Source organism: Argopecten irradians, chromosome 6 (genome assembly GCF_041381155.1).
Source record: "Argopecten irradians isolate NY chromosome 6, Ai_NY, whole genome shotgun sequence".
Classification (NCBI taxonomy): domain Eukaryota; kingdom Metazoa; phylum Mollusca; class Bivalvia; order Pectinida; family Pectinidae; genus Argopecten; species Argopecten irradians.
The window spans coordinates 25,402,202-25,423,800 of record NC_091139.1 but is presented as its reverse complement, the minus strand read 5'-3'; the positions used below and the strand labels follow the sequence as shown (position 1 = coordinate 25,423,800).

Genomic DNA, 21,599 nt, shown 5'->3' with positions numbered 1-21,599 from the left:
TTTATGATAATCAAAATCTGTCAAAAGTACATCAACTTTAAATAGCATCACCTTTACAAAGTTAGATGGTTTAAGATTTGAAAAAAAACATCCTTACAACTTTTGAATCATAACTATCTACCATAAATTCCCATTCATAAACATATGAAACTATTGACCTTTGGAGTGAGTTGTTTCATTAAAGGACAATGATTTTTTTGTGGTTGATGAAAACCAGAGTTCCTGAAGAAAAATCCTGACCTATGGCCAGTACCTAAAACTGCCCCAAGATCTATTTCAAAATGGTATCCAGAAGCAGCATGTGGGTAGTTGATTCAACACAAAACTCACTTGGCCTGCACCATCACTTCAAGGTTCTAAACCTAAATCCTTTGGCTACCATGAGTTGGAGGGCTTATAAACAGTAAACGGTCAACACCTAAATTACTTGTCAGCAAAAAAAGTTGGAATTCACTATGACCCCACTCCCCACCAATATGTGTGTAAACTAGAAATGTCTTTAAGACATAAAATGCTCCCACCTATAATGGCAAAAGAACAGAAAAGACAATAAACCTCTTCCATTAGGGGAAAATAGAAATGAAAATTCTAAAATAAATACAAATAACCTCCCCCCCTCCCTCATGTAACAAAGATGGAGGTTTCACAATATTCAAGAAGAATAGGAAGCGGGTCCAACTTACATGCAGCAGTTAGCCTTTCAGACATCATAGCACAGGTTTTCGACGATCGATGATGTTTTCAACAAGTGAAAGCAGCCATGAAGCTATCAATGTATTTAATGTTCTATTATCAATTAGTCCATTAAGAAATGTTCCTTGTTAGCAAACACACTTGAGATTATGACGGTATCATGCCATACATATTTCTTCAGTTCTGTTTCAAGGTTTCACCAGCGTTCAGGTCTTCAGCAAAGTAAAATTACGCCCTATTTAGTTTTTGTTCTGTTTTCAAATAAAGTCTCCAATAAAATGCAACACTGTCTGTCTAATTCATTAAACTATTGCTCATAGAAATAGTATCCAAGTACCTGGTAAAAGGTACATTCCTGCTTTCTAACGCATGAAAACATTTGTATACTCAAACTCATTAAATCTTAATCATCCCAGAATACACAATTAGTTATGGCTCCAAAACGGATACTAATCAGCCCAACCTGCATAAATATCTGCTTATTAGTTCCACAACAATGACATAATAGTATGACAATTGTTCGCCAAACAAGTTGACACTCCTAACAGTACAAACTCACTGGAGAAAAAGACACAAAATCTGGATCATCTCCCGCAGGTTTCTCGTTATGTAACACAAGAGGTCAAGGGTTAACAGTATAAACAGACTTGGGCTGTCGAACACCCTTCCGAGAAATGGATGGAGATTGATGTTTTATTCAGCAAATGACTTATATGGTAGAAACAAATGGTAGTTACTTCTCATGCATTTTATATGAGAATAAGAGTGAATGTGCGACATCGTAATGAAAAGTAATTGCATAGATACTGACCAATGAGCACTGTGTTTTTGCACTGATTCCTGGTGTCCGTAATATCCAATTATGGAGATATTCAATTTAAGAATTTTATCTTAAGGTCAAAAACACTTGCTGTGTCCAGCATTATATCTTTGCAATTGCATGTAATGACGAAATTTCAACACAGGGAAATTAATTTTCTGAAGAAAACCCAGTTATCTCCTGTTTTGTGGCCCCCAGTAATTGAGAACCCAAGTGTATTGTTTTATATAGATACTGGCCAGACGGAGAATGACCTTGACCTTTCCCCACGTATTGAGGTCTAATTTAAGCATGCTTTGATTTCTTCATCGTCATGTCATTTTCGCCAAAGTCCCTTAGAAAACTCCCAGCATGCACGTCAAAATACTATAGAAGCATTGTCCTCAACCTTTTGTCTCTGTCTAGAATTATACTTCTTATGCAGTAGTTAGCACGATAAATGGCCAATCAATCTTGATGTGTCGTCATCAGCTATAGGAAACCCACCTGGGATTTCTGTACTGTGTGGCAGAATGATTTGACCATACCAGACTGGCGATATTAATGTTCTTTCTGCAAAAATTGCCGACTGTTGTCTACAGAAGAATGATCTGAACTCACCACCGTTATAATAGTTACCTTTTAAGAATCTGCACAAAGCTATATCTTCAACCGCAGTATATTTCAATAATGACCATAATCCAACAATTACCTGCATACACATTTATATTGGTAATAAATCCTAGGTGTCTAGTCTTTCTTCAAGATTATAGATCTTCAAATACAGTGTTCTGATAAATACATTGCACATAATCCATTCTTCTTCTACATATAATGATCGAATCACCACTTCAATCATTAAGTTGTCTTCTAAAATGGTTCCGATGCAAACTTAAGAAAACTCTGCTGATCGAATAATGAAATGTGCACAAACCACAGCAAGCTGCATGAATTTGATGCACCAACAATGATCAGATGATATTATATCAAATACAGAATAGTTTATCAACTGATTTGGGGAAGCATCAACATCCTTGAAAGTTTGTCACCAGGTAACATACAGCTCACTCCTTGTTTACACACGGATGTCTGCGGTTAGGATCTTCAAATGCATGACTGGCTATTATAGAAATAAAAAAAAAGCTGAGTCTTTAGGAAGACAATTGTCAGCAAAGAATTCATAAAGGTGAAACCCAGAGGAAGATCCATGACCAAATGATCCATAAAATCAGAACCTTAAAAAAGTCAATCGTTAACGAGATCCGATTGTATGGACCTGTTCTCTCGTTCCTGATTTAGCGACTTGTTCCGACTTGAATCCAAGAAAAGTGGCCTTTACCAGTGAAGCATCAAACATTACAAGGAAACCAGAAATTACCACTTGCGTTAGAAAATAAATGTGTTTTATCTGAATCTAAAGCAACAACAGTGGTTGTTAACTTTTGTCTAACGAGCAGCAAAGAACAATGGTGACATTGACAAAAAGGTAATGGAAATGATGCCATCAAACTCTCACAGAACAACGGTAGATTTACGCATAGAGCATTCTATTGGATGTTTAAACTGGTGATTATCTACTTAAGTAAAAGTATATGTAATGCTGTTGGTTTTTTTCTCTCCACTTCCCCATGTTAAGCCTCAAAAGTCTTCTTTTTTTCTTTTTTCTTTTTTTATTTGTCTTTTCCCATGTTGAAACTAAGTCTGATGATAACTAGCACACAGATTTCTATTGGTGGCAATCTGAGTCTGAAATATGTATCTACTTATTTCAATATATTGAAAAATCAATAGCATTCATAGCATTCATAATGGCAAAAAACTATACCAGGTGATTAATCATTGAAACACATTAATATTACGAAACGGTTGTATGGTGTTAAAGGTTTTAAATCTTTTGTATTTTTCATACAATCTTTGTACTATTTTTCATATTAAACCAACATTATGTTCTCATCTTTCAATTATTTCCTCAGAAACTGCAACTCATAGGTGGAGAATGGGCCAACTGGTAGAATGTTACACATCTTCAACAATCAGTCAATGTGTCCTAAAGCCTAGTTGTAGAACAACAGACACATTAACCACTTAGCCACCATGGCAAAAAGGTGGAGGCCTAGAGGTAGAATGTCAGATACCTTAACCACTTAGCCACCATGACAAAAACGTGGAGGCCTAGTGGTAGAATGTCAGACACCTTAACCGCTTAGCCACCATGACCCAAAGGCGGAGGCCTAGTGGTAGATTGTCAGACACATTAACCACTTAGCCACCATGACCCAAAGGCAGAGGCCTAGTGGAAGAATGTCAGACACCTTAACCACTTAGTCACCATGACCCAAAGGCAGAGGCCTAGTGGTAGAATGTCAGACACCTTGACCACTTAGCCACCATGACAAAAAGGTGGAGGCCTAGTGGTAGATTGTCAGACACATTAACCACTTAGCCACCATGACCCAAAGGCGGAGGCCTAGTGGTAGATTGTCAGACACATTAACCACTTAGCCACCATGACCCAAAGGCGGAGGCCTAGTGGTAGAATGTCAGACACACCACTTAGCCACCATGACAAAAAAGGTGGAGGCCTAGTGGTAGATTGTTACACTAGCACATGACACATTAAATGTCCACCTTTAGCCACCATGACAAAAAGGTGGAGGCCTAGTGGTAGAATGTCAGACACCTTAACCACTTAGTCACCATGACCCAGAGGTAGAGGGCTAGTGGTAGAATGTCATACACCTTGACCACTTAGCCACCATCATGACAAAAAGGTGGAGGCCTAGTGGTAGATTGTAAGACACATTAACCACTTAGCCACCATGACAAAAAGGTGGAGGCCTAGTGGTAGAATGTCAGACACCTTAACCACTTAGTCACCATGACCCAGAGGTAGAGGGCTAGTGGTAGAATGTCATACACCTTTACCACTCATCCAGAGTGACACAAAGGTGAAAGGTTATCGGTAGAGTTTCAGACACCTTATACCACTTAACCACCATGACACAGAGGTGAAAGGCCTAGTGGTAGAATGTCAGACACCTGAACCATTCCATCACAGTGACCCAGAGGTGAAAGGCTAGTGGCAGAATATATGCCAGACACCTTAACCACTCAGCCAATTAATGTGTCCTAGAGTTGGAGGGCTATGGAAGTAGAATGTCAGGCACCTTAACCACTGTATGCATCCTACTTCTAAGTACTGTATTTAACCCAATAAGCACCCAGGGTGTTTAAAAAAATGAAAAGCTGCTAATAAGAAGAAATTATTGCAAATCTATTCAGTTTTGTGTAGTTTTGATCTTTATTTATGCCTGGGTAATTGAAATTGAGGCCTTAAAAAGGGGGAGGGGTGCTTATAGGGACATGGCACTTATTGGGTTGAATACAATAAATAATTAGACTTAAAATTATTATGATAGGTGTAGCCATATAACTGATTCAGTACACAAAACTACTGATATGTCTGCAATACATTATATGATATTGGGGCAAAGACAAGGGTTATGGGTATGGGTAATATAATATACTCTGTATGACACACACTCGTCTATGCTGATCACAAGACAACTGTAACAGCGGTTGGCTGTGCTTAGGTACATACTGTAGCATGTAAGCTATATTGATTATTGACGGCTCCGGTGACATATATGTAATGATTGATACTACAAACTGTAATCACGAAAAATATACCTTATCATTTATCATAACACTATCATAGACGGATCTTAACAGATGAACTTCATTAGCTAAGTGCAGTTTAGATCAATTTTCGCAGATTACAACAAAAGCCACAACATTAGTCATCATTCATCATTGTTTAGGTCAAATTACAGATTTCCTAATGATTCAAGTGTGAAATAAATAAAGTCAACAAATGCTAAAATAGAGTGGACCTTAATTATGGTATAATATCTACCATTACCTATCAATTAAATACAATAATGTTTTCTCTTGTATCTACCATTACCTATCAATTAAATACAATGTTTTCTCTTGTATCTACCATTACCTATCAATTAAATACAATGTTTTCTCTTGTATCTACCATTACCTATCAATTAAATACAATGTTTCCTCTTGTTTCATGTACATAAAGTATCCGATTCACAACTTCTGTCCATAAGCAATAAATAAAACCCAGCAAGACTATTCAGCAATAATTTAGGGTCTATGAACATTAATAATCACTGGATTTCAGAGAAACATATGGACGGTCAGCGATTTAAAACAAATTATATTTGGATCCCCATTTTCCAATTGTACGTAAATATTTTCACAAATAAAGAAATAATCTCCAAAATATACATGTTTCAAGAAAGATGAAATGTAGTTTTTTCCCAATTCAAAAGATACAGGCCGCTGAAATTATTTAGTAAGAAAATTACTGACAGCTGATTCATTTGGTATTAACTTTTTTATGCTATCAGGTATTTCAATCATGATCCAATAGTTTCTTGGGTAATTGACAAAATGGATGTTTACCAATTTTGTTTATATTTTGTCCCTGTAAGACCATCGAGGTCAGCCTATATCTTTATATCACAATCATATAAACCTATGACAATAAAGTGGTACCTATATACAATAATTCGGTAGCCCTTTGACAATATATGAAGCCATGGTCGCCAGTTTTACAGAGATTTATAAGATATGACAGATTATGTGCGCTTAACCTTTTCAACCTCTGTCTGTACAATAACCGAACCTGTATCAGTATACTACCCTTGACCCCTATCTGAACAATAACCCACCCTGTGTCAGTTTACTGACCCTTGACCCCTCTATGTACAATAACCCACCCAGGGTCAATACACTCATTTTACCCAAGTCTGTAAAATAACCCATCCAGGTTCATTATACTCCTTTGACCCCTATCTGTACATAACCTACCAAGGGTCAGTATACTATTTTGATCCCCGTCTATACAATAACCCACCAAGGGTTAGTATACTCATTTGGCCTCTGTCTGTAAAATAACCCATCCATGGTCTGTATACTCCTTTGACCTCGGTTGCACAATAATCCACCCTGGGTCAATTTATACTCATTTGATCTCTGTATGTACAATAATCCACCCTGGGTCAATTTATACTCATTTGATCTCTGTATGTAAAATACCTCACCCTGGGTCAATTTATACTCATTTGATCTCTGTATGTACAATAATCCACCCTGGGTCAATTTATACTCATTTGATCTCTGTATGTACAATAATCCACCCTGTGTCAATTTATACTCATTTGATCTCTGTATGTACCATAACCCACCGAGGGTCAATTTATACTCATTTGATCTCTGTATGTACAATAACCCACCGAGGGTCAATTTATACTAATTTGATCTCTGTATGTACAATAACCCACCGAGGGTCAATGTATACTCAGTTGATCTCTGTATGTACAATAACTCACCTTGGGTCAATTTATACTCATTCGATCTCTGTATGTACAATAACCCACCGAGGGTCAATTTATACTCATTTGATCTCTGTATGTACAATGACCCACCCTGGGTCAGTTTATACTAATTTGATCCCTGTATGTTCATGTACAGTAACCCACCATTGGGTCAGTATACTCCTTTGACCCCTGTCTGTACAATAAACCACCCTGGGTCAGCATACTCCTTTGATCCATATATGTTCAATAACCCGACAGTGGGTCAGTATACTCCTTTGACCCCTGTCTGTACAGTTACCTATATTGACACCCACCTCTCAGTGTACATGCCTGGTTTGCCTGGAGTTTAGATGGAGTATCTCCTAGAGTCTGCATGCTGTTCAGGTCCCAGTATGTGGTCTACAACACCATTGTACTTGTAACACACTGCATCATACATCCATATAAAGCCACACCAATGTTGTACATCTATAAACAGCAGACTGGAATTTTCATAACAAATGATTGTTCAATACACACAGGTCCAGGTATATTGGACGGCCCATCTGCCAGTATATATATAGTGATTTTGAAACACATTACACGGCTGATAACATCAATGTGTTTTAAATTAGCCCAGAGATGCTAATCATCAGGATGATGTTAAGTGCTGAAAAGTAGCCAGCGGCAATGTCATGTATTTTACATTGAAGGTCAAAGGTCAAGTGCTAGAATATCTCATAAAACTTGGCATGTATTTCTTATTGAAGTTCAAAGGTCAAGAACTAAATTTCAAAATGAAATTTCTATTGGTAAAAGCAGGGAATATAATTGGTTTGTTTTTTATGTAGGCTGCTGGTTAAACATATGTTAGATTCGAGGATGTTTATTAAATTAAGTGGTAGCATAAAAAGAATTTGATGTAGCTTGAGCAAAACAGATGTATAGGTATCTTATTCATAGCAATGGTTTTCACTATCATATCAATGTTATTGTGTAACTAAAGCCTAAGTGAATTTTGATGTGCGATACAAAGCCATATTTTACCTTATTTACCACTGATTAATAGGATACCAGCTACTATACTTTGGATACAATGAATGTATCACTGGTTATAGCATCGTAGATTCAAATCAATATTTACTGATGCAGACTTAGAATTGATTTGGAATGAAACAACTGTGCACGCTTGCAAGCCTTAGCAGTCATCCAGGATTCAACATGAGATAATTAGCTGCCATCTATAATATTAATTATTCATCATCACTATATTGTTACCGATGTTCACAATAGTGATAGCCATATTCCCTAATTGCAGCTCCCATAAGGGTCAAAGGAGTAGCATGAATAAATCATCAGGTATAATTCATAACTCAATGCCAAGCATTCAAGAAAATGTTCATGTCTTCAGAGTATATTTGTAATGGTCTTGACCAACTTTGTCCACCAATTCAAAAACCAATCTTTTTGAAAATTCAGATTTGAAAGCGTCATTTCCGAGATGATCTGTGATGATCTTAAATCTAAAACTGTTGCCCTGTGGTAGCTGTCATGAGCTTTTGAGGTCCATGATGAATTAAGTCTATGAAATGTGTGATTCTAAAGAATATATCTACTTGTAGCATGAACCCGAAATACAATTTCTCAGGTAAATATTATTGTCATAGCCATTAGAAGTCATTTTGAAAAAATCTCTTGCAGTATCTCTGAGTGACAAATCAATTAACATCTTAACCAAAAATGTATAGGACATGTGAGATTTGGGTGATCTAATACTGATCTTAGCTTCAAAACTGACTCATCTGATCATGAACAAGGTCATTTATTGTTTATTTTAATTTAATGTAATATGTTTTAATCACTCTCTGAAACACCAATTCAGCAGCCCACAATAGTTTATGGTACAATTAATATCTTCTTTTGCACAATTAAAGATACTTCTATTCAAGTTTAAATCTGCGAAACCTATCTCCATAAAAATGCTTTAGTTAAACATCATATCAAAACACATGACTGTACAAAAATGAAAAAGTACCACCTTAATTGTTGGAGGTCAAAAGGTCATAGAAGGCATGCATGGACTTATTTGTGAAATAAACTTTCTATATGAGTTTGAGCTTATTTATGTAGAAATGCCTTATGGATTAATGTAATAGTTAGGGGAGCTCTTTGTGAAAAGCAAAGAATTTTTAATGAGAGTGGGCTTCTTTGTGGACAAGAGCTTCTATATCACTATATACGAGTGAGGGCTTATTCGTCAACAAGGACTTCTTTGTAGAGAGGGCTTATTCGTCAACAAGGACTTCTTTGAAGAGAGGGTTTATTCATCAACAAGGACTTCTTTGTAGAGAGGGCTTATTCGTCAACAAGGACTTCTTTGAAGAGAGGGTTTATTCATCAACAAGGACTTCTTTGTAGAGAGGGCTTATTCGTCAACAAGGACTTCTTTGTAGGAAGGGTTTATTCATCAACAAGGACTTCTTTGAAGAGAGGGTTTATTCATCAACAAGGACTTCTTTGAAGAGAGGGTTATTCATCAACAAGGACTTCTTTGTAGAGAGGGCTTATTCGTCAACAAGAACTTCTTTGTACAGATGGCTTAATCGCAGATTATAAAGATGGGAATTGTCTGAAGCTGGAGATGTCAGACTAGCTGACTATATAATGCTTTCTGGTTAATACAGACAAATCGCAACAAAAGAACCTTTACAGCAATTATTGATTACAAATCTATACTATGTAAGATAAACAAGAATATATTCCATTAAATCACTCAAACCATTTTTTTACAGGAATCACAGATGTATAAAAATAGTTTCAAGGTGAAACAAATTGATATTGTCTGCCATTGGGAGGTTTACATGGCTAGAATCTTCTCCAAAAAATTAAGACAGAGTGATGTACAGTGTCTGCAGTCTCAGGAGGTATTGTATAATATATATAGCTGTCCCTTGTGATTTCCAACATATCTTTAAAAGTAGATATGTCTGCAAGACACAATTACCCATGACTCCCATATGAAATCTGGATGAGGCAGGAGAGAGCGCAGGACAAGACACAACAGAATATGAAATTGCTAATGACATCATGTATACTCGATTTATGTCTCTGGTATAGTAAAATCAAGTATGAACTGTGGCAGAAGAACCACATTTTTATCATTACTATTTTTTTTTATTTTTTTTTGCATTAACTTCATAAATTTAAAAAATGAAATAATTCTATAAAGAAAAAGAAATTTGTGTTAAACATTAAATATTCATTGCACAACCACTATATTAGATGTTAGATTCAAACTTAATCTCAACAGCATTTGGGGAAAAAATCTTAAAATAAATATACAGTAATAAATGCTTAATATATGATATACACTCTTGAAATTATGGATTTGATCCCAAATTACGATGAAAATTTTACAACAATTATATATTAGACAGCTTTAAAAATTCACTAAGCCTTGAAGGCTTTATGTTTTATCATCTTACCTTTAAGAGTGGGTACCATTGTATCCATGGTAACCATGTATCACTAATGGCTACCTCGGCATGGTGATAGACTGTATAGATCTCCCATAGTTACCAACCTCCCGGTAACAACTCTTTCTGGAGTGTCACAACATTGTCAATTATCCACCGAATGAAACAAAGACAATCTCTGACATGGAATACATATTTGTTCATTCAGATGTGTGAATGTTTTGTGGTTCACTGACGTCTTCTATGAGCCATGACGTTGTGAATACAACATGAAACCTACAGCTGAGCTCTCACAGACAACGTGTCCTGTCACAACTTAAAATGTCTGCTACATGGCTTTCCTAAGAACAATTGACAGGTGCCCGAGATGATCACCAACTTTCTATGGATCACTGAATCATTTGATGTTATCTATGCTATCCTCAGACAAATAACATAGTTGTTGTATAATGATTATATCTGACAGGTGCATAGATACAACACTGTATCAATTTTCAGCCATACTTCTGTTACAAAATTCCTTTGAAAGAGGTGAAATGATGCAGTGAAATATTCCCAGACGATCTTGAGAAGCAGACATCGTGTGACACACACCAGTTCTATCATTAACGGTGCTATTCTGTCAGACAGCCGGCCAGCCATCGGGGAGTAATGCATTACAAATAAACTTCAATCATCTCCTTTTAAATGGGATGTTCAAATACGAAGCCTACAGAGTGTTTGGTTTCACTACAGTCTTTTCACCAAGCATTAGTGACACGCTTGTTGAACAGTCTCAGGTATACAAAGACTGGAATCAGCTTAAAATCAAACATGATTTTAAAAATTCATATTTGTTTCCATGTATTATCAATGAATTTTAAGCAAATACCTATAACTGCAGATGGAATATTATAAATTGCATCAATATAAAACAAATTTTGATTTATCTATGACTTTGTTGGATCAAGTCAATGTGTTGCTAACATCATGCACTGTAATATAACCAGAAATGGTCATTCTGTTGAAAGGAGTCAAATAAAAGATGTCATTATTAGAAGTGAATAGCTGGTACACAGAGGTATCATTTTACAGATTGAGAAGTGATTACTGAAAAAACAAAAACGCTTTTCTATAAATCAGATAAATAAAACCCACTAACATCACATTTACAGAAGAATCAATTCCTAAACCCTTAACTGCTATTCGAAAGATCATCCAAGGAGCAAATTATCTTTAATACTCCTGAGAAAAGTTGAAAATATCTTGACAAAAGCATCTTTCTATTTGGTGTCCAGCTTAGTTTATCAAATAAATCAAACAAAAAAGAAATCCATTCCAAAATGACAAAACATGATTTCCTTGGAGTCGAACCAATCATGTTGGGAGTGTTCCTTATAGAATTGGACTTAAGGTCAATCACTGGGGTTGTTCAACTCTATTACAGAATCAAATATGGGAGATTTTGCGTACAATCTAGATTCCATATCACGACAAGTGTCTATATATTTGGGAACAGACTCAAAGAACAGATAGGTCCCTTTGTTTTGATTGGTACATAATCCAATTCCAGTTACATTTGCTCCCCAGCTATGTATGGTGTCTCACACACTATGAAGGTTTAAAGACCATTCTGACCCAAAGAATATCAACGTATCTGAAAGTTTAAAATTGGTGCCGCAGAATTTTATGCCAAAAACCAAATTTTTCTAATAACCTTTTTGCAAATAGCTGGAGTTCTCTGTATACCAAAAAAGATCAGATTAAATTCCCAGTAAAACTCATTATCAAATATTGTAACCTTTATCATGCTCTTAAATGGCAATGTAAATGGTGCATATCTTATCCCACATATATCTAAACAATTTCACAAAATCATTACATCCAATATCTTATATTTCCTTAAAAATTTGGAAAAAACTTTCCATAAGAATATGATTTAATTTTTGTTATTTTTCTTTTCTTTTATTCCCTTTTCTTTTTTCAATAAATGAACAGAAAGGTTTGATCCAGTCTGATTTACAGGAGATTAAATCTTGAGAAGCTAAGCTATTTTTTCTTGAATGGATTTTTTGTCACACTAAAGCTCTCTATAATAACTTTAGGAGCAGTGTATGATAAATCTTCATCAGAAAATTATCTAAACGCAGTTTATTTTCTTCTGTAACTAGTGGAAAAGATAAATTGATATTACTTTGATTAATGGTCACTTAAGTTAATGGTACATCAACAACAAGGCCTAGGGACAACTCCGGACGCACAGACGATCGGTCACTCAACAAATAGGTTACTGACCAGTACTGGACAAATCCCTTTGGCCACTCAGACAATGAATTATCACCATGTTCAAACTTTTCCCTTTACCATAAAAAATAGAAGCTGATTTAGCTGTCAGTGAAAGAGACAGATGAGCCAAGACAAGTACTGTCTTACCGAAGTGATGTCAGCGGAAACATAATTCAATAGATCTGGTGTATAGGAAAACCTTTGTCTATGATGATAAACTTGACCAAACTGACCAAGAGACTGGCACACATTACAGAAAATTGATTCATGGTGAAGAGAAGGCAATCAGTCGTGGGAGCTGGAAAGGTTAGCCATCTATATCAACGGTTCGTGCCATTGTAGCAATTTTGCAGAAAATGTCCAAACTTGATGAAAACCAGCCAGTTCAACTACAAACAATGTGATTATGAAGTACTTTGTAATTTGTGAGACCTAAATGTCAGGAATCAAAACATTTATTCTTGGAGGAAAAGTACAGCACAATTAAGATCAATTGGTGAGGCTACTGCAATAACATTCTAACATTTACCTAGTTTATGGATTCTTTACTGATACATGCATTGACATTCTTTTTCAAGAAAACTAAAAGAAGAATTAAAAATAAATAAATTGTCAAAGAACTCTGACATTGAAATTGATTACAATGTTGAAGTTCAAAGTTTGAATTATGATCTTTTCAAGGAAAATGAAGCACATTTATAACTGAATCATAAATAATTTTTGACTTCAGAAGATATAGACAGATTATTGTTCCAACTTGAATGTAGAATTTGTTGACAAAGAAAAAATTAAAGTAAAATTCCTTTAATTTAGTCTTTCCTTTTTCAGATTACCTAAATTATGCCCTAGTAAAAATCATTTACTCATTTATTCATTAGAGAATCACACAGACTATATCATAAATTTCTGAGAACTTTCTCAGATACAGTCGTAACGCGCAACAAGAAAGACCTGCTATCAAAGTTAGATAACTCCATACACAGAAGGACTCCATATATCATATTTGATTTAATAAGTATAGTATTTGGATATTTGGAAAAGTCTATCCAGAAAAATGATTTATGTTTTGTATGAATGCCATTGTTCTATATAAGATTTCCAGATCAGTGCAGATATACCAAAAACTATCTGAATATATATGTCTGATGCTACAATTGAATCAAACAGAGTGGCCATATCAGGTTCGTCAGTTTGAACAAAGAAAAGTGGTCAAGTCTGGCTAGAATAATAGAATCATTATTAGATTTTCTGAGCTGGAATGTATCGCCATAGAAACTCAGCTATAGATCATAAGTCAAGGTAGCAATGATTTGTTGGTTCCAAGGTTGAAATTTGTCATGGAAACTAAATATACATGTTTGGAAAACTGAGAAACAGACTAGTCTGCACTTGCATGGCTTTTCATAACAAAGTAAAAAAACAAGCTTTAAAAAAAGCTAGATTGTGTGCCTGCTGTTGGCTAGTCAGCAAATAAAGTTATAGCCACCAGTTGCAACAAATAAAATTATTGAATTGCTTTGAATCTGATCAAAGTTGAATCTTTGCATATTGAATTCACCAAATTCAGGAAGGTTGAATCTGAAAAAGAATGAATTTGGACAAGGAAAATGGAAATTGGGAAGCACATGGTGTAACCAAATTTCTCGAACCATGATCTGGTCTCTAGTTGTACATAAGAGACGGGAACAATTCTGTCTCAAATAGTTCTAGCTTAGTTGGGAAGTAATGAATCTTTCAAGAATGTAATTGAAATTAGTTGAATCTAAAAACATGGCTAAATCTCAGGGATTGCTGTTGAAGAAAAACATGTTGACTCTGAAAAGAGTTGAATTTGATAGATGCTTTTCAATTAGTGAGTCTGATGACTTGGACTAATATGTTTATCTAGCAATATCATGTTATAGCATTTGAAACAATACTCAATCCTTTGGATATTCCACCATCAAAAAATGACATGTATATATACAAAGCCAATAAATGCATTTGATCATAATAGAAAAAGAAGATTAAGTAATGCATGGTGATGTTTGAGCACCTGTCAGTATAAGTTCATTAGAAAGTTTATCTGCTCCTTTTGTCTTGTGTTGATTCATCTCCTAGTAAACAACTTTACCGATGCCACAGCTCATACAACAGAAAGAGTCATAAAGTCAATACAGTATTACTGACATCAAATCAGCTCATACAAGGAGCACAAGTCATAACGACTGGCCAAATCTTCCGTGGCATTACACCACTGAAGGAACCTCTGATGCCAACTCTGTCAGACAGTGTTTGATTTGATTAACATCAGTTAGGGAAAGTTAATGAATCCGTTTGATTAATCATCAGTGGACCAGGCCTACAACCTTTCTGTGAACTTGTGTTGGACTTAAAATGTCAAGTTCTACTAAGGAGTTTGATGGAGTGATGTGTAAATGTCATACCAAGTGATGATGGATTGTTTCAATTAAATGATTCAATAAAAGTGGTATAGAACATGTTTTATCATGGTATATTTTGCACATATGAATTGGTTTTACCTTTAGTAGACAAGCTTGTTTTGTTTGGTTAAATCTACTAATTTGGTTTAACGTTTTATTAACAGTCAAGGTCAGTTAAGGACTGGGCAGGTTTAGAAGATGGAGGAAAGCCTCTCAAAAGCTGCTTTATTTCCATTAGGTTGATTCCTTGGCAAATTTGCAAAACCATTTAGATGAAGCCAATTAGTTGACCATAATTATTAGGGATTAAGTAAAATTTCAGATGATATCTGATCAACTGGAAATTAAACCCAAAATATTTTTAAAACTAATTTAATTCAACTCAATAACATCAGTGAAATGGATAAAGACTCTAGATATATGGTGTGCTTCTCAAGATGGCCAATGTGACTGTCCGAATGTGGACTAACCATTAAATAAGACTTAGTCAAGGTCATCTAAGAAGCATCTTCAACTTTCAATTCAATCCCACTCATGGAAGTTGAGAGGAAGTTTTAAAAAACCTCTTACAAAAACAGTTACAAAATGGCCACAGTAGGTGCCATTGTAACATTTTTCTTGAGGCGAAAAATATGATACCAATGCCATGATTGCCCTTTTCATTTTATAACTCCACCAAAATTCAGTTTAAAAGCACCACTCTAAGTGGAGATGAAGTTTAATATGGATTTGTTTTTAAATATGGTGTCAACCCTCACATGTTGCAATCTTAAGAGTTCAGATCAACTAAAAAGTAGTACTTTGCAAGGACCATCTTAGCATGTTTCAGCTAAATACTACTAGTGGAAATTGAGAACAATACCAATAGGCCTTGTTCAGGAAAACTACTTCACAATAGTGCAATATCATATAACATGACCATAGAAGTTGTCATGATTTGAAATTTTCTTTAAAATGAAAAACAAGTGATGATGTTGTAAATATAAGCTTTTATTCTGCTGAAGGGAAAACAATGATAAAAGCAGTATTTAGTTTACTCTGAATCCAGAAAACTCTGTAATGCCCCTTTGTGAATCTATGGTAACTCCTCCATTGGCTTCTTCTTGGATTCTGATCCAAACTTCATCTCCAGCATTTAAGTAGACCACAACAAGACCTCTGCCAGCTCCAGCTTTATCACCTGAACCATTTCCTGCTAAGGAAGAGCCTATAACGTTACCATTACGGACAATATCAGTATACACATAAAGACTATCCACAAAAAGTGCCCATGAAAACACATACAGACCATCCTGAGAGCAGGTGAATGTTCCAGTGTTAGAACTGTAAGAGCCGCCAATGTTGGTGATAATTCTATCAAAGCGAAGCTCCGCTGAGTTTCCAAGGTGGTTTATATCATGCGCCAGCATTGCATGAAATGCAATGTTATTAGTACTTGGAGCAATACGTTTTTCAGTCTGTCCATTATGTAATTTATTAACATGCCTTTTTTCAGGCTGACCAAGTTGCTGCTCTAGATAAACTGCCTGCTGACGGTCATCATGCAGTTGATTTTCACGAACAGGAAATTGATTCAGGTTGCTTTGCTGTTGTTCCTCTTCATCCACATGTTGGTTAACTTCCCGATCAATTCCATGTTCTACAGTCTTATGATAACCACCTTCGGTGTCTGCCTGTTGAGTTGAAACCTGATTTGGGCCAATCAACTGTTTCTGTATATGCATAAACTGAGGATGGTGGGTATCCAGTTGTTTTTGTGTGTTGGGCATCTTTCTTTGGTCAATCTGCCATTGTTTATGGAGCTTTGCATTCTGATGATGGTCAATTTCTTGTTCAGACATTTCTTCAATCAGTTGTTGGTCAGGCTTCTGCTGTTTCTTGAGATCTGCAATTTTGTGACAATGAACTTCTTGTTGTTTGAAAAGAGTCACAATCTGTTGTTGGTCAAGCTGTTGTTGTTTCAGGAGAGCTTCAATCTGGTCATGGTCAGCTTTTTGTTGTTTGAAAAGGGTTACAATATGTTGTTGGTCAAGCTGCTGTTGTTTCAGGAGAGCTTCAATCTGGTCATGGTCAGCTTGTTGTTGTTTGGAAAAGGCCATAATCTGTTGTTGGTCAAGCTGCTCTTGTTTCAGGAGATCAGCAATCTGGTCATGGTCAGCTTTCTGTTGTTTGGAGAAGGCCATAATCTGTTGTTGGTCAAGCTGCTGTTGTTTCAGGAGATCAGCAATCTGGTCATGATCAGCTTTCTGTTGTTTGGACTGGGACATCATCTGTTGTTGGTCAAGCTGTTGTTGTTTTTGGAGATCAGCCATTTGGTTTTCCAGTGCAGAAAGCTGATGTTGACCGACTTGATGTTGGTTTAACAACACTTGTAAAATATCTGCAACTGTTGGCATATCATATTTTAACTGATGTTTAAAGGCTAGAAGTTGTTTTAAATCCCATATGGTATCAGTTTGAATTGGAAAATTGTTACCATGGTTGTTAACAACTTGTCCTGATGCAAACAAAATCAGAGAAAATGCAAAAGCTGTCACTAAAAACCTCTCCATGTCTTTACACTCAAGTAGTGACATCAAAAACAGAAAAACAGGACTGTCAATCCATACATATACATTAAGAACGTGTCCTAAATTTTAATGTGATAAGAAAAGTTTATGATAAGAAGTTGCACTGCCCACACATCTTCATTACTCCATATGATCTATATGTAGAATGTTACCAATGGTGCCCATGCACTATCTTTGTCATTGAATTAATTTAAGGTCTAGGGTGTTAGCAGGTGTCCTTACAGCAAAAGTTGTTTTTTATAAGAAGTTGCACTGCCCACACATATTCATTACTCCATATGATCTATAGGCAGAATGTTACCAATGGTGCTCATATACTAGCTATCTTGTCCTTTAATTCAGGTCTTGAGCATTAGAAGGTGTCCTTATAGCAATTACCCTCAAACCTTTCCTTTAAAGTGAATAGTCGGGCACAGGAAGGCTAATGTCGGTAAAAATTATGTTAAATAATACTCAACAAATTAAGTTAAGGGTCAAAAGTTTTGAGTATAGTATTTTTTTTACCAAACACTTAGAACATGATTTTTATATTAATTTATCATCGTTAACATTTCATTCATTCATTGAAAACGATTTTTGGCGGGAAAACAAGACATTTTTCAAACTACAGGCATCCGACAAGGCATACCCTTGAAAAAGTTATATCAAGTAGATATATTCCCTTTATATATTTTATTAATTTTTATTACCCCAAAGTTGTGACCCTTAACTTATTTTGCTGAGTGTATATCCAGTATAATCTCTTACGAAAATATACAAATAAGATTTCCCTTCAAAATGATCTGCATGCGAAGAAATTAATTTATAATTTATTAATTGATAGTTGTTTTGATTTGTAAGGACTTTGGTAAGGCCAATAGACGCAGTTACACTGGTTTTCTTTACCCGATTATTCACTTTAAAGTAATTAGGATGCTGTGTTAATTAGTCACCAGTAAATAAATTAAAAAACACGGTAATTATTGATATCGCACTAATTTGAATTTCATTGAAATCTATTTTTAGTATTTTCAAAGATTTGATAGCTGTCTATAACTTAGCGTACTGGTTTCGAATGGGATTGTTAGTCAGCAAACTCTATAATAACCAAAAGTCAGATTTTATATTTCTGATAGAACAGAGCCATGTAAAACGTATTTAGATTCCTAGGTATCAGTAGGGAACTCCCGTTAACCTTCCTTATCTAATACATACATATGTGACAATAGACATGAAGCACTATTTCCCTTTTTATAGACCTGATGGGTTATCATAATTACTATTATGTCTGACGCAAAAGGGACAAATAAATCTCTGCACTACGACCCAGACATATTCCACTTCTGGAATGTCTAATGGCCAAAATCCAGGACTGTTTCTGACCACATTCCATCATTTACAGTCAAGCCAACTTAGGAAGGTACATATAAGATCGTCGTCCATCATTTCCAAAATCCAATTATCTTTTGTCTGGCTGACCGAAGAATTATGACCTAATGTTTAAAGAGGTTTGAACGAATGGTCAAGATATTGTCAGAGGAACCAGATCAAATAAATGGTATTTGATTATCATTACTTATTGTAACTTATTGACTTCAGAAACATCTTGGCAAACTCTGGAGATATCAAGGTCACATAATTGCAATCAGACGTAGATTTTATATTGATATTTATTAATGTGTTTGTAATAAGATTTTTATTTTTGTAAGACGTGCCAATAAATGTCATAAAGGACGTGCAAGGTTTTGATGGCAAGGGAATACCTATTGATATATAATGTCAGTACCTGGCAACTGCTGAATAAATGTGAGGATTTCAAACTTACAATTTAATTTTTAATTCAGTTACTTAGTACGGTAGTAAACATTTAAAATTCAATAAAAAAACTTTCATGCCAAATCATATACATCACACACATTGATGGTTTAGATCTCACTTACTGAGATAATTTACTTTTCAATTACCTATAAAATTTCCACACTTAGCACTACGTTAGCTCTGCTTGTTTTTTATACTTTAAACAAAAAGAATTAAAGTAGCTAAAAATCTATTCCTTTTCTATTATTTCTATAACTTATATCCAACCCCCAAAGGATCCTTCTTATTTGTCTAGAAAATTATCTTTGTTACTGGTATGTTTTACCTCTCTGTTTTTGATAAAATGTTCTACATATTCAAGCTATAAGGAAAACTAATTCTTGGTCTGCGTCATTAAAGAGAACTGTGCTTTTTCAAACCAATGACAGAATTACAAATCAGAAAGTTTTGGATATTTTTTGTGCCCAAACAGCAATCTTGATTATTATTTCCTACAAGCATATTCATTTTTGTATATTATTTGCAAAATTCTAAAAAAAAGACCATTAGCTCTCATTTAGCTCAAGTATGCTCATTTTAATACCAAAATACCAATCTTTCATTCTGAAAGAAAACTTTTAAAAATATTTTTCAGCTATGCAGATCGAGACATGCTTCTTTTTCTAGTGGTAGATAACTCTAAAAAGGTTTTGAAGTTGTTTTGTCCAGCTTGTGTTTAATGTATCCCAAGTCAAGTAGAATATATGTGTATAGTGTTCACACTGTTATCTTAAAGATAGGATTTAGCCCTTAAGTCTATCACAATAATTACTTTCAGATATCTATAGCAATAAAACTATCAAGCTCTCGGAACAAGATAAGATAAACTATCTATAATAAATTGTCTATGAAGATTAAATAAAAACTAAGTAATGATCTTTACTGGTTATTTTTTACTATTTCCTGTCCATAAATTCAGAGTAAAGAGCCAACTTCAGATGGGTTAAGTTTCATTTTCACTGCCAAGAATTAATTCCAAAAAACAATATCTCATCACAATAACTATAAACTGTTTACTGTAGACAGTTATCACATTTTCTAGTTTGTGATAAGTAATCTGATAGCAAATTCACTGCTATTTTTATATGAAAACTAAACTGATGACCTTTGGGTTCATGAGAACATAAGTAGATACCTCCAGTTTAAGTTAATATGTGTTTAAATATTCTATGAACAAACTAAGAGACCACTAACTCATTCACCCCTGAAATTTCATAATGGACTGGTCTAGTCTTTAATTTAGAAGAGCCTAAATGTGTTTTTAAGGAAGAATGAGTTAAAAGGATCATGCAGTTCTCCTGTATAAGAAGTGTGCCATTTCAAAATTCCAAATGAATATCTGACAGATCTAGAAATGATGCCTCGAAATCTTGAACATGAAAAAAGATGACTCAGTACCTCACACAAACAAAGGTCAAGAGAATGGCTTGACCAGACCAATAAGGTGGCTTTGATGATGTTTTGTCACAAACTGTGAATTAGCTACAGACATGTAGTGCCAATATAGTGACCGCCTCATGGAGAAATGACCAATATGTTTGTGTCTAGACAGACAAACGAATAGTACAGAATAACACAGACACCTTTTTACCTATAATATCAGCAGGCTTATCTTACAAAACAGTCTCTAAAGTCTCTTATAACATAAAACCTGGTTTTAATTATAGTCATTATATCATTTTTATGATATATAAACCTGCAAAAATGTACGAAGTACAGCTCATTTAGAAATCCAGCAGATTATTCAGTCAAATAATAAGTCTAGAGTATGGATACTAATGTAATATTACAAGGGGTACCACACAAAGATTTCAAAGAAATATGTAAGAAAGAAGATAGTTCCATTCTGAAGGGTCTTGCCAATGATCAAATTGGATCAGGGATGTTCAACTGAGGAAACGACTATAACTAAGAGAAGAACAATGTATCAAAACCTGATATTGGACCAAATTGAAGAAATATAATCTCAAGATAAATCCCCCTTCAACATACTGTAATGATTCCTTATAAGTAAAGGACAGGATCAATGTGTGTTGAGAACCAAACAGGCTTGTACAAAAATAGCCTCAATTTTCAAATGAAACGAAATATAGGCTATTCTGACATCACAAGTTACCGACTGGTTGCCTTGGCAACCTACAACAATGGCAAATTGTTTT

General features: G+C 35.0%; 2 protein-coding genes across 6 annotated transcripts in view; both read right to left on the bottom strand.

The window, feature by feature from the left end:
• Nucleotides 1-21,599, bottom strand: part of LOC138325436 (trafficking protein particle complex subunit 13-like) — a 118,699-nt gene that overhangs the window by 23,098 nt on the left and 74,002 nt on the right. The window contains exon 1 of one of the 5 annotated variants that reach the window (XM_069271109.1): nt 10,356-10,509. The exons of 1 other annotated variant lie outside the window; for it this stretch is intronic. In XM_069271109.1, coding sequence (XP_069127210.1) covers nt 10,356-10,392 — 37 coding nt within the window. In that variant the 5' untranslated portion in view covers nt 10,393-10,509. Of the gene's footprint in view, nt 1-683; nt 724-7,205; nt 7,537-10,355; nt 10,510-21,599 lie in introns of those variants that run through there. 3 more of the 5 variants (XM_069271106.1, XM_069271108.1, XM_069271110.1) reach the window with 3 other exon arrangements.
• Nucleotides 16,009-17,632, bottom strand: LOC138326320 (involucrin-like). The gene has a single exon (XM_069272439.1). It carries the CDS (start codon nt 17,608-17,610, stop codon nt 16,063-16,065), a length of 1,548 nt encoding a protein of 515 aa, XP_069128540.1. The 5' UTR covers nt 17,611-17,632; the 3' UTR covers nt 16,009-16,062.